This window comes from Salvia hispanica, chromosome 1 (genome assembly GCF_029641045.1).
Source record: "Salvia hispanica isolate PSC_SH4W2 chromosome 1, Shi_PSC_v1, whole genome shotgun sequence".
NCBI lineage: Eukaryota > Viridiplantae > Streptophyta > Magnoliopsida > Lamiales > Lamiaceae > Salvia > Salvia hispanica.
Genome location: NC_142692.1, coordinates 48662493 through 48676803, shown reverse-complemented (window position 1 = coordinate 48676803; position 14311 = coordinate 48662493). Strand labels below are relative to the sequence as shown.

Here is a 14311-nt window from a genome sequence, read left to right as displayed (position 1 = left end):
TGCGTATACAATATATCGGTCGGTAAACAAGAAAATGATTGGAGGACCATGGCCCCCTGACCCCAACGTGGCTTCGCCATTGGTCTTCACCATTCAAGTAATAGAGCGACTACAAGAAATGATTGAACTTCGTAATCTAAAACTAGTAATACAAAGTACATATAAATAAAACAACATTAACATTTATTTGTTTACAACTAAAAATTGACTATCGGTCTTCAAGAAATTCACAACTTAGATCTATCTACACTAGGGCATCATACTCAATGCCCCTTTTGACAGTTCAACAATGTGTGATAGGTCTTGCAGCCGTCGCATATCAAATTAAATCCCCTCATTATCCGTCCACATTATCAAATCAAATCATCTCCATTGATCATCATTACTAACGAATCGGCCGAATCAGTGTTATGTTTCCAATTGTCTGAGGTATTACTAAGGTTAGCACAATGATAATGAGGGTTCAATCCCACGAGGATGAGGCCAAGTTGTATTATTTGTGCTCAAAAAAGGTTTTTGGTGCCGGGCCAAGTTGTATTCTTTGTGCTCAAAAAAGGTTTTGGCGATGCCACCATACCTTAAGTTGTGTATTTGGTTGCAATGGCTGCTCCAGTGCTAAGTATTGCAATTGGCCTCTAACTACTTGTGCTGAAGCAAAAATAAAAATGGTGCAGTGAATATAGCTACTAGTCAATCCAATAAGAGCATGAATCTAGTAAGACTTAACCTAAACCCATTGCTTTCATACGAATTTTCGTATTATGTCAAACATTAAAGGCTCTATATTTCCTTGGCACCGTAGCTTATAAAGTAATACTACTTTCGTCCCAAGGTGGTTGAAGCATTTTTTTTGGGCACAGGATTTAAGAAATTGATTTGTTAAAAGTTAAAATGAAGAGAGTTTAGTAAGAAATGTAATAAAGTAATGTTAACTACAAAAGATTTGCATTTCTAACATTTGGAAGAATTAAATTTTCCAAGAATTGAGCCATAATTAGCCACATATTACCCAAAATAAAGACTTTGACCTAATAGAATTATGGATTGACAAATTTATCCATTCAAGTAGAAAGGTGGAAAGGTGAACAGGTAGAAAAGTGAGACAAGTGTGTAAAACTAAGTCTATTTCTTGGTGCACTTTTCAATGCACAGACAAATCTTACTCCCTCCGTCCGCGATTAGGAGTCCCAGTCAATTTTGCGCACCCGTTTTATAAAAATTATAAAAAATAGTTAAAGTGGAGAAATGGTAAAGTAAGAGAGAGAATAATGTTGACAAGAGTCTTCTCAGCATTATTCTCTTTTTTACTTTACCATTTTTCCACTTTAACTATTTTTTATCATTTTTATAAAATAGGTGTGCAAAAGTGACCGGGACTCCTAATCGCTGACGGAGGGAGTACCTATTATGTAAGATTACAATTCTTCCTCAATTGGCATAAATAGTGCGGACCCCACCCCAATTGTAAGAGCATCCCCATCCGTACTCTTAGCTAAGAGTACGGAAGTGGGCCCGGACCCACTTTTACTCCTTGTCCTTAGCTAAGAGCACACCACTCACATCCGTGCTCTTAGCTAAGGACAAGCTCAAGGGTCCCAACATTCTATAATTCAATTTAAATACTTCAATTACTAAAAACATTTCTACATTATAAAAATACATTAAAAAATAAAAAATTACATAATTAAAATCCTAAAAACTAAAAAGTGGGTGGGTAGAAAACGGATATAATTTTTTGGGAAGTGAGAAAGTATTTTTTTTTTATTTTAAAACTTTTTTTTAAATTAATTTCGATTTTAAAAAAATAAAAAAATAAAAAATTGAATATGCCAACGGCTATGCCGTTGGCCAATCAGAACACGCCACGTAAGGGTGCTCAGCTGGCACGGACGGACGGCTCGCAGCGACAGACTTACCGCTGGCACGGACGGACGGACGTCGTTTTGAGCACCGCTGCGGATGCTCTAAGGCCCTCAACAATTAATTAGTGGAAGGTGAACGGCCATAATTTCCCCAACTGAGCCAAGAATTGCCCAATTCTTGTATAGTGAACATGCTCTAGGAGAGATGAATAAAGAGTAACTTAAGAGATGAAATAAAGTTCTTATCGAAAGGAATATGATTCAACTAGCTTGGGACGCTGTATATTTGGATAGATGAATTTAGGATGTAGGACATTTATTCCCCTAAATTTAATTACTCCATTTTATAAGTGGCTAAAATCACAGTTTTTCAGGTGTGGGAATTTCAAAATTTTCAAAACTCAAAGAGCGTTATTAGATCATCAAACATTTGGACTGACTATATCTCTATATCATACACTTCTAACCGGATAAAACTGGAGGCGAAATAACTGGAGAGAAGACATTTCCCGCCCAACGATCAAATGCCTACTGATTTAGCCAATGCAGGCGTAGCCGTTCCGTTCCCCCAAATTCAAACATCACTATGGCGTCACGAACAGGTGAGCTTACCTGCATTCACATACAGAGCTGAGATAGGTTTCTCACACTGATTTTAATTTGATCGCCGTATTTCCTTGCTAGTTGATCTCTGGGCAGAAGTCGTATCAGAAGAAGAGGAGCATAAGCGACCAATTGAAGATTCGGAGCCTGCAATCGTCTATCGGAGACGAAAACCTCATTCTATCCCTCAGGATGTTTTACCGAGGTTTGTTTCTGTACGCTATATACAAAAATTGACTATCTATGGGGTTAATTCTTTCGATTATTTTGTTGGCAGGAGGCAATCGAATTCAAGCAGCAGGGATGGGACTCGTAAGAGTATTTTGCCGGTGAAGCGCGTGAGTTGGAATCGGTCTCTTTCCACTAGGTTGGTTCTATATTTTGGGGCTTATGCGGTAATGAGCTCAATTTTATCCGACTTTTCTTTCTTTGCCTTCCTGTTCATCTCTGTGCTCTTATGTTGTGGGCACTAAGTAGCTAGAACTGGTAAGCACACTGTTCCTAAATAGATTAGACCCATTCCAGAAGATACTGTTTGTCAGCAAGTTTGTTCATTGTTTGGACAAAGTTAAACATTAGTAGCATTTGAATTTATAGTATGAGATAATTTAGGAAGAAATGCAGGGTGGCGGAACGCATCTGTGCCTCATGAATCCCAAAATATGCATATCCATCTTCCTCAGTACCTAATTTCTGGAAGATAGAGTAATTATAAAATGAATAGCTACTACTAATAAACAGATTGAACTGACTAAGCGCACATCTTCCTTGGTATGGCAATTGAAACAAGTAATATGCACTAAAATCTAATAACACAGTTAAGATAGAAACTAGATTATTTAGTGAACAAGTAAATGTATATATTTCACTTTCACTTAATAGTACCTTGTGATCAGGCAAGGCCAAATGCTTTTATGTAAAACACGGGAATTGAACATGTGAGTTGACTAACTCCTTTTTTTTCCATGATGATGGGGTTTTCAAGTGGCAACTACTAGACAAGGAGAGAACAATAGAAACAGCAGATTTTTTATTTATTGCAAGGCTTAAGTGTCAGTTTCCTTGAAGAGTATCACTAAGATTACAGTTGGTCACTTAATTATAAAGATAAGGGTGATGAACTGTGTAGGTCAAAGCATGCAGTGCAAAAAAGTAAATGATGAAATGGATAAAAATAAATGTCAGTAATAAAGTGTAACAATATATTTCACATGAAAGCAAGATTGGAGAAGAGGGAAAGCTAAAGACCCTTTTATCAGTTATTGATGTATTTTGCCACTATAATATTGGCTTTTGAGACCATCTTTTGTTGCTAGCTTCAATCTTGAGTACTGTGCCACTATAATATTGGTTTATTGGCTTATGAGACCATCTTTGTTTGTCACACTATTATTTACTTTTAAGATCAATATTAGTGCTTGCTCTTAAAAGTCTAGTCATCTTATGTATTTGTTAAAAAAAAAGTTTACTATGCTAACAGTTGGCAAATGTTGGTTTCCTTTGACAGAGGAAGGACAAGCATTGCTGCCAATGCATGTGTGGATCAACCAAAACAAGGAAAACCTAGGAGAAATGCTAAACCACCACTCCCTAGAGTATGTCCGGCTGCCAGTTTCTCTTACTCCGTTGAGGAATTTTGTCCTTGAGTTAATACTTTTTAATGATATTATCGGCATCAGTTGGTTCTTATCTAGTATCATGTACTTGTATATTGGGACAGTCAACTGCTAGAGTGCAATGAAACTAAGTTACTAACAGCGATCAGTGTGAAGAAAACCTGTATTGTTTATTGATTCCTTCTCAACCCTCCTCTCTCTGTTTTGACAGGGGAAATGCATAGAGCTTCCCAATTATGACAAAGAGCGAGCTTATTTTCAAGAGGTCGATGATTTTGAATTGCTAGAAGAAAGCCCCTCACCAAAGAGACCTAGTACCTGGACCATGGGCACCCAAGTTCAGGAAGTTGTCATCTCCCATCTATCCTCAGTATTGCGGAAATGGCTGATCTCCAAGAAATTAAGCCAAACATATGCATTTTCTGGTTCGCTTTCAAAGATATTGGAATCTGATGTTTCATCTTCAACCATAAAGACTCCAGGAGAGGAATATCTAGGAGTTCGGTTTACCAAAGATTCTACTCAGCAAAAGCTTAGATCAAGCTTGAATGAGAAGCCTTCATCCAGCATGCTTGAGGACACATGTGAAGATATTGGAGTTGCTGTTAGCAAACTCTCTTTGACTTCAAGGCCTTCTTCACTTGATAGTCATGCCTGGGATTCATTTTCCGCCTTATTGACTGCTTGTGGTCAGTCAATCCCTTCAACATTGACGGAGATGTTGACTAGTTACTGGTTTGTTCCCTTCCTGTTCTGCTGAATATACTTTCCTATCTCAGTTTGTATTAATTTCAATATATTTAGCATCCTTATGATTTACTGCTTCCAAATTACAGTAAATTTTGATGATGAACTCTCAAGCCTCTAGGTTTGTGTGCATCTGCTAATCTTATGCTATCATTTTCTAAAGTGGCCTGCCTTTTTGTACCAATTTAATAGTAATATCCTGATCAGAGATCACTGAATAGATATGGATTCTGAGACCTTTGAAAAGGGCATAAATACTTCATTTTGTAACATTGATTTTGCTTATGTCTACAGGACTGTTAGGTTGATTAATGTCCAGCTGTAAACTCTTGTGTTTATCCAAAGTACATTTAGCTATGAAATTTTATTGTCAATATGCTGGAGGAGTTGGAAGCCAAAGAGAAATCTTAAGATGAAAATCCTGTTTTTTAGGCTTGGTCTAAATCTACCTTATGGTTGACTTGGGAGAAAACTGTTGTGAAATCAAGCTGGGGGTTATCTTGTAGATCACTCCAGTCATTTTCCCCTTGGTCTTAGAGTGATTCCTACTCTAAGTTTTAAAAGCTTGACATAAGTGCATAATTACTTTGCATTTGCAAATGATGCAGCAAATTATCATTATGAATAGTGACTTCATGCTTGCTACAACTTTTATCTGTATCTTAGTTTCTTACTCATGGAAATAAAATGTTTGGATTTAGTGAAAGAGAGAATATCTCCAAGGTTGGGGAGGGAACATATGGAGAAGCTTTTAAGGTTGGCAATACAGTTTGTAAAATTGTCCCATTTGGTGGAGATTCGCTTGTCAATGGTGAAGTTCAGAAGGTATAATTATTCATTACTTTTAGGTAAACTGGAAATTATATGAAGTTACATTTTATAGGTCAATTTGTCTGGGGATTTACAACTATTGGCCATTTTTCTAATGTTCTACAAGCTCCTAGAATCAAAGTTACTTTACTTGTTCTATGACAATTCTTGTCTCTACTTCTAGCTGCTTTTAGGTTCCTGCTAATCTGACTCTCTGTTGCTGAGAAATTTGCTAGTGTTGCGACATGTAATATAATACCCCCACAGCAATTGTATCGTAGGATTGTAACATTTTGGTCTAAGATCTATATGTCTTATAAGTCAAGTTTTTGATCCTACTACATTGGCATGCTTCAGAAAGCAGAAGAACTGTTGGAGGAGGTTGTTCTTTCATGCACCCTCAATCACCTTAGAGGACTCGAGGGTGATGTATCTAATGCTTGCACCTCCTTCATACAGACTATCGAGTAAGCTTTCCTTTTCTTGTTAGCGGCATATATTAATTTTCTCTTTTAAAAGCAAATGCTTGTTTGCTGGGAATTTTCTTTTTCCATAAATAGCATTACTGTTTATAGGCCATGCTGTTAGCTTTATTCTTAAAATGTTGTATTTACTTGATCTATGATGAATAACTACCTTTTGGTTTAGGAAACTTGCTACTATATCTTTAGAACTTGAATCATATTCGAATATTAACCCTGAAATAAATATTGATATATATGAACATTGAACGGATACTCATTAATTTGGCATAAAGGCTGAAAACTTGACAAACATGTATCATGAGGTTCCCCTGGTCTGAAGTAGTAAAGAAAGGATATTTTCGTTTTGGATATTTGTTGTTCCATTGCCTCTATGCTGAATGCAATTTACAGAGTGTTTGGTATGTAATTTATAATTTTCTTGAAATGTAATGGCTTCAGTTTCTTATGTATTAATTCATTTGACTTAATGGGAAACTTTTTTTTTTTATAATCAGTATATCTGCCTTTTGACTTCAGTTAAATTCTGCATATCTTTCTTGTATTACAATTTGCATAGAAAATGTTAACTGTACAGGATGTTACTTCCCATCTTAAAAAAAGCACTAGCAGTTAGTTTATGGCTCGATCAACAACTTCGTTAAGAAGAATTAAACCGTATTTATCATTTCATGTTGTCATTAGTTTGAGGGTTTGCCAAGGATGTTACGATTGTAATCTAATAAGAGCATGGGAAGACTGGGATGTGAAGAATCATTCAGAAAATGATAACCCTAAGGAATTTTCTTCTGATCAGGTATGCCTTCAATGACATTTTGGATAAGCTTTATCACGTTCATAATAATATTTCATTAATACTTGAAAGTTCAGGGTGTTGTTTGCCTTTATTTTGTTTCCTCTATGTCAGCTGAGGATTTTGTTTACAGTGCTATGTAGTTTTTGTTCAACAACATGGTGGTCGGGATCTTGAAAGCTTTGTGCTTTTTAATTTTGAGGAAGCCCGAAGTTTATTAGTTCAGGTAGGAGTTCATATGTCTTTTTGGGTGAAATGTTAGTTTCTAAGCATTACCATGGCTTTAACTATATATTGCAGGTCACTTTGGCACTGGCTGTGGCAGAGGCTGCTTATGAATTTGAACACAGGGATTTGCACTGGTTAAGTTGTTATATTTTCAATATTTGCAACATATTATGTCCTGTTGCTTGATATTTTTTTTAAAAGGTGTATATTTTGAACAGGGGTAACATTCTGTTAACTCGTAAAGAGCCTGCTGCTCTGCAATTCATTCTTGAAGGAAAAAAGCTGCTAATAAAAACTTCTGGATTGGTCATATCCATTATTGATTTCACCCTCTCAAGGATGAATACAGGTAAAAGATTATCTACTTATTTCAACACTATGGCACCCATTTTGCAAAGATAATACAGCTAAAGTATGATGCATCCACAGGTGAAGATATACTCTTTCTCGACCTATCATCAGACCCAGTGATTTTCCAGGGTACAAAAGGAGATAAACAAGTAAGAAACCAAGTCACACTTATTAGCTTTTGGCCAGAGTTAATGATAAAATGATTCATAATAATAAATGCAGGCAGATACTTATAGGAAGATGAGGGATGTGACGGATGAATGTTGGGAAGGAAGGTAAAAATGTCACAGATTCCCTTTTCTTTATAGTTTACCCACAATTATTACTCATGGTTGCAATTTGGTAGATCGACGTGAAAGGTGTTGTTACGACTTCAACCCTTAACCCTTTAGGTCATGAGATCCTCAAATTTGTTAGTACATATTTAACTTTTTAAAAAAGTTTCATGAGTTCAATTCGGCAACTGTGAGAAGACCTGATTTTACTATTCAAGCATGAAAAACTACAGTTTTTCATTTGAGAATCTTTTGCCCAAAGTTTAATTTGTTCTTTGGTAACGATCTACAGTTTCCCGAAGACCAATGTGTTATGGCTGCAGTACTTGGTTGACATCTTGCTATTGAAGAAATCCTTTGTAAGTCTTTAATCGGCAACTAATATAGTTCATTCAGTCAGTAGACTCACTTATTTAAACTATGTTAAGGTGTGACTCACATATTTTAATTTCTCAGGAGAGAACATCCAAAGATGAGAGAGAACTACGGTCTCTGAAGAAACGCTTGAATACTTATGATTCAGCTAAGCAGTGCGTGCAGGATCCTTTCTTCAGCGACTTATTTATCAAAGAATCACCAAGCAGCAGCTGAAGCATGTTAGTATAACTGCAGGTGTTTTGATGATTTATGCAATTTTAGTGTATAGCCACCAACAATATAGTGGTTTAGGTAATAGCAGGAAATCTTTGATTCTGATGTTTAGCAGGAAATTGTTATTGTTAGTAGTATAAAATTAGTAGATGTTACAAAAAAGGATTGTATTTGCAAGAATTTGTATGCTGCTTTAGGATGATGCTGGGGTGAGTCAGATTCAATGCTTTTGGATTGGGAGGGAGTTGATGACCACATGGAGGGGATCTTTATATCTTGAACACGCATGCACGCAAAAAAAATTAATCTTTTTATATAAAGTGATGAACACAAAAGCTTATGTGGATGGGTTAAAATCCAGCTCACGTAAAAATAGAGTTTTGTTTTGAATTGTTTTTATCAATTTTTACTTGGTTATTAGATTATTTTTTATCATTTTTTTTATCAATATGTTGTGTATTCCTCATAAAAGAATATAAATTTGTCATATACAGATTTGGGAAGTCTTTTGTTTTTTACTTCATATAATATGCAATTTTCATACTAAAACTCTAGTTTTCTCACTTTTGACAGCATGTTTAATATGCGTGATAACTCATCTAGGGATGGAAATCCATGAATAAAAATATCCCTAGATGAGTTATCACCCCTACCAAATATGGCCACAAAACATACTAATAAGTTATCTCATTTGATTTTTGGTGCGCCGAAAAGGAAGAAAAAAAGATAGAGCAGCCAGTAAGTTATCTTTCTTTTGGATTACTTAGTCCACCTAATCAAATTTGATTACTTGTGGATTAAGTTTAGGTGGACTAAGCATATAGTGCAGCTAATTTACATAACTATTAGATGATGTTTATCTTTCTTTTGCTTTTGTCTTTGGCTCAAGCAAAACTAGACTAACATTGTAGTTTTATACTCTCTCCATCACATAAAACTAGAACAATTTGAAAGAACATGAGTTTTATCATGCAGTTAAATAAGAGAGAAAAAGTGAAAATATAATAGAAATGGTGTTAATTGATTATGAGGTCTACGTTATTAACAGTGTTTAGTTGTTCAAAATTTTGTTATTTAGAACTAGCCTAAATAAGAAAATATTGCATAGTTACGTGTATATTTGCTTTGCTGAATTGATATGAATCATGTGCAATGTTCGAGTTGTGGAGAAGTAAATTCACATGATTTTTTGAGTTGAAATATTTGTTTATAAAAGTTCGCATGAAAACGATTAACACTATGATGAAGATATAGATTGAGTATGAAGGAAAATGATTAGCATATGTTAAAGGGAGATTTGCTCCTGAAAATTAGGCAAGAATAACGGAAAAAGTAGCCGCTTATTCGGCAAAGACAAATCCTAGCTAGGTGCAAACTGCAAACTATAGTTGGACTCTTATTCTAAAATCTATAGCATATACACAAAATATAATTTGTTGCACGCCCATGAAGCGGATAATTTATGACCAAAAAAATGTCTGAAATACTAGATCGAATATGCTAGTTTGATATTGGATCCCATCGTCCAAAAACATAAAAATAAAATTTCAAATTCAAATTTTACAATTACGTTTGAATATTTGATGAGTGCGAAAGTGTGCAGTGGACCTAGTGGTTGTGAAATATCATTATTTGCAATCATTGGGTATTGCAATAAAAGATATACTCCTCTAATGTGATATCTTTCTTTTTTTATAATTACCGAGGATATCTATTATATTAGCGGATTAGTGACTTTTAACTGTGTTGATTTGTAGATATTTTAATGAATAGAGTAATTGCTCTAAGAATTTAAAGCTACTTCATGCAATGTCAAATCTTTCTGAATTACACTATATTTAAAAATTATATTCATTAGGGGAGCACTAGGTGGATCCTTAATTAGAGTGCTAATTAACTTACATCCAATCTCGTGTTGTAACGTGGCATGAAAAATGCAATATTGCAAACACTAAAATGCAATATACATTTGTGAAGCTTTATATGCATTTCCGCAAATTGCATTTTATATAGTTGAATTTTGCATTTTAACATAAATTGTTTACAATGCAAAATAAACTATATATAAATGCAATATGTCTAATATATTAAATGCAAATTAAACAATCTATATATAAAATGCAAAACTCAACAATAAAAAATGCAATCTGCCTATAATTAAAATGCAATATGCCGAAATCTATCCACAGCTTCTACAAATGTATATATTTTAGTTTTATAATATTTCATTTTTCGTACCACGTGGCAGGACGAGATTGGATGCACATTAGCATTTTAAAATTAGTTAGTATATTAGTACGTTCCCATATAAATATCTAGGGATGTCAATTGAGCTAATCCGCTCGGGTTCGGGCCAATCCACTCGGGTTGTCGGGCTATTTGGGTGTGGGTTATTCGGGCTGTGAATTTTTCGGGTTATAAATTTTCGGCCCTAACCCTAAATCTTCGGGTTTCGAGCTAAACCACGGGCTGTTCGGGTCAATAGTAATCTTATATGTTACTCCCTCCGTACTGGCTAAGATGACACATTGCTCAGCCGACACGAGATTTTAGGAGTTATTGGTTAAAGTGTTTAATTGGAGAGAGAAAAAGTGGATGTAAGTATTAAAGTAGAGAGACAAAGAAAGATGGATATTTTAATGAGAGTGAGAAAAAGTGGTTGAGTGTATTAATTGGAGAGAGAAAGTTTCCAAAAAAGGAAATGTGTCATCTTAGTTGGGACAAACTAAAAAGGAAAACGTGTCATCTTAAGCGGGACGGAGGGAGTACTTTCTATTCAATCCAATATTCTAAATTATTAAAAAGCAGATTGTCGCAAATAGTAAAGTATTATCAAAGTGATCAAGAGAAAGAAAATAATAGCAATTGAAAATTGAAACGAAATAGATAAACATATCGTTTAATTAATAGCACACATGAATCTTACTACAATTAAATGGAAATCATGCATTTTTATATAACCTTAACTTTGAATTTGAAAGAGAAGACATAATTACCATATATTCTTCATATCAATGTTGTACTCCCTCCGTCCGATAATTCGACCCAGTATTCCATTTCGGACCGTCCCACATAATTTTTCTCATTTCACTTTTACCATTTTTGGTAGTGGACCTCATATTCCACTAACTCATTCATACTCATATTTTATTATAAAACTAATACTTTAAAAGTAAGACCTACATTCTACCAACTTTTTCAACTAACTTTCCATTAGATTTCTTAAAACCCGTGTCGGGTCAAAGTGTCCCAAATTATCTGGGACGGAGGGAGTATTTAATATTTATATTACCAAATATAAATATAAGAATATAATCCAAAAATAATATATTTCATATAAGTATATAATCTAAAATAATATTTTTACATTAAATGCTCAACCCGTGGGCTAACCCGCAACCCACCCGGGCCAGCCCGCATAACCCGCTGACCCAAGCCCGTGTAGCCCGTGTAGCCCGCTTTTGAATATGAGTTGCGATTTTCCGGCCCTAACCCTATAATTTTATCGGATAATTCGGGTCGGCCCGTGGATTTCGGGCTAGATTGACATCCCTAATAACATATCCTTAAGTTGGGAACGTCTATAATTTTTTATATATTTGGAGCAAACTATGTTCTTTTTTTCTGACTGAGAAAATATTTCGAGCTTGATCTATCTAATGTAATTGATGTTGAATCCTCTTAACTTAATAAAAAAAACAGTTTTTTGATAACAATTGAATAAACAATCACATTATCATGAGAATTCACGCCCATGAACAGAGAAAAGGCTTTAGCATTTTCATGTTGAAGTATCACCAAAATTTAAATATATTCTTTCACAAAAATTGAACGATCTAAAATGGTTATGAGTTCGAACCAGTTAAGGTAATTACATGCATAGTAAAAATTGAGTAAAGATATATACAGAAATATTACTTTGTACCCCAAATGAATTCGTAGTAAATATAATTTCATCCTTAATTCGTATAGCCCAAAAATACGTTACCAAAGAATTGACGACATACATTTTTCATACTATCACCAACCATCAACTTGCAGTCCCAATTTTAAAATTGTAGCATCCCTAATTTACTCAATTATTGTAGTTATAGATCATAATCGTTATGTTTAATTGCAACTTTGAGGTTTAACCTTTTTTTTTGGGTGAGGCAGGGCATGTTTACCATATAGTTGAGTTAGCTTCATTTGTACCATCTACCATCTTACACTCGATCATATTGTCCACCAAATTATGTCATTATAGTTGTATTTTATTTATACATAATCACGACCATAATTCATAGAGACTTATTGTGAGAAGGCATCTACAGTTGGACGGACTAAGCAACGCCCAATGCACCGCCACGTCAGTATTTTATCATCCGCCACTTCCACCTGCAATGGGGCAGATTATAGACCGCCCTAAACCCCGTCCTAAGCATTTTACTTCTACTTTATATTTATATAATTTATGCAAATATATCAAGCAAAATAAATAAATAAAAACAACACAATTAAGGCAAATCCTACATTTACTTAATTAAAAAAAGTTACAAAATAAGAAATAAAAAAAAGTTACAAACTAAGAAATTAAAAAAAAAGTTACAAACTAAGAAATTAAAAAAAAAGTGCACAACATATAAAAAAACCCCGGCTTGTCTAGAGTAGTCCCAACCTGCGGCTGAGGCCATCGATCATCCGCTGGATGCTTTCGATTTGAGCCGGGTTGGTCGCCTGTATCAGGGCGTTGTGTGCGTCCAACAACGTCCTGTAGTCGGATGAGGCCACCGAATCCGTGTAGGCATGTGACGCAGCCGAAGTCTCGGTCGGGGTCGCGCTCGGGGTCGGGCTTGGGGCCTGGTTAGGCGGCGCCGCGGCGGATGTGGTTGCCTTGCCCTGCCCTTGGCAGCCTTGATGCCAGGGGGACGCCGGGACATCGGTGTGCCGGAACTCTCATCCTCGAACACCGGATTGTTGAGGTCCATTGGAGATGCGCCGCTTTCGCTGCTTGTATAATCAGTGAAGATGCACTTCGATGCCCTCTTCTTCGCCGCCGTCGATTGGGGAAGCACACCACCAACAAACTTCTGCTTCTCCTTCAAGATCGCCCAGGACTGGTAGTGCTTGAACTCGCCGAACAATGACGTGTACGATCTCACCGCTATGTCGCGCACATCCGACATACTCTCGCCGCTGGCCAGCTCCCTCTCGCACTTGTCGTACTCCCCCGCGAACAGATTGACCTGCTTCTTTATTTGATCCCAGTGCTTGCGGAGCTGCTCCCTATGGCGCTTGTAGGCGGTCGGTGGCTTGGCCTCGTTGTATTTTTCGGCGATGCGCTCCCAATACGCAGTAACCATCTGGTTGTGCGGTTCGGAGAAGGCTCCATGTCTGACAGCCCGTACGAGTCCGTGCTGAACTCGGGATCGTACTGGGCGTTGGTGTCGAATGGCCGGTATTCGTCGGGTTCTGTATCCGGCCATCGTGCACCACCGAACATCGGACTATTCGGACTTTGGTAATCTTCGGGATTCATTTTGTTTGAACTGTAGAAAATGTAGTGTTAATTTGAGAGTGAAAGGACTGAAAAATGAAGTGAAAAGTGAGAGGTATATATAGGTTTTGAAAATTAAATAAAAAAATAAAAACGCGTCCGCAGACGATCGATTGGGCGCGGACGATGGTTAACCCATCGTCCGCGATGCCACAGTGGCGGACGATGCATCGTCCGTCGCATCGTTCGTCCCACCGTGGATGGCCTAAGAGAGTACTAATTTATACGGAGTACTAATTGTTACCCAAGAAAATTGAGGTCACTTAAACTTTTGTTTTAAAACAAAAAAAAAATCATTATTTAATTTCACTATTTTTTTCCAATTAGGATTTAGCTAGGATCGAGACAATAGAAATTGCAGATGACGACTGCGATTTTAGGGGCCAGCTGGTAGGGCATATGAAAAAGAATAGATGA

General features: G+C 36.2%; 1 protein-coding gene across 3 annotated transcripts; it reads left to right on the top strand.

Moving 5' to 3' along the window:
- The first annotated feature begins 2331 nt into the window (after positions 1-2331).
- Positions 2332-8704, top strand: HASPIN (Protein kinase superfamily protein). Of its 3 annotated transcripts, XM_048122071.2 has the most exons (15): positions 2332-2464; positions 2547-2670; positions 2743-2832; positions 3973-4060; positions 4293-4816; positions 5530-5653; positions 5996-6105; positions 6805-6916; positions 7047-7139; positions 7214-7275; positions 7360-7490; positions 7571-7641; positions 7715-7767; positions 8060-8126; positions 8224-8704. In XM_048122071.2, exons 1-15 carry the CDS (start codon positions 2449-2451, stop codon positions 8356-8358), a joined length of 1800 nt encoding a protein of 599 aa, XP_047978028.1. In that variant the 5' UTR covers positions 2332-2448; the 3' UTR covers positions 8359-8704. The 3 variants fall into 3 exon arrangements, with proteins under 3 accessions (XP_047978028.1, XP_088923383.1, XP_088923389.1); XM_089067257.1 differs by having other exon boundaries at positions 2547-2832; XM_089067263.1 differs by lacking the exons at positions 2332-2464; positions 2547-2670; positions 2743-2832 and adding an exon at positions 3813-3841.
- Positions 8705-14311: the final 5607 nt, after the last annotated feature.

Coding starts and splice junctions, on each gene's coding strand:
- HASPIN (XM_089067257.1), top strand. Junction 2,833..3,972: donor AATCGGTCTCTTTCCACTAG/GTTGGTTCTATA, acceptor TTCCTTTGACAG/AGGAAGGACAAGCATTGCTG. Junction 5,654..5,995: donor TCAATGGTGAAGTTCAGAAG/GTATAATTATTC, acceptor GGCATGCTTCAG/AAAGCAGAAGAACTGTTGGA.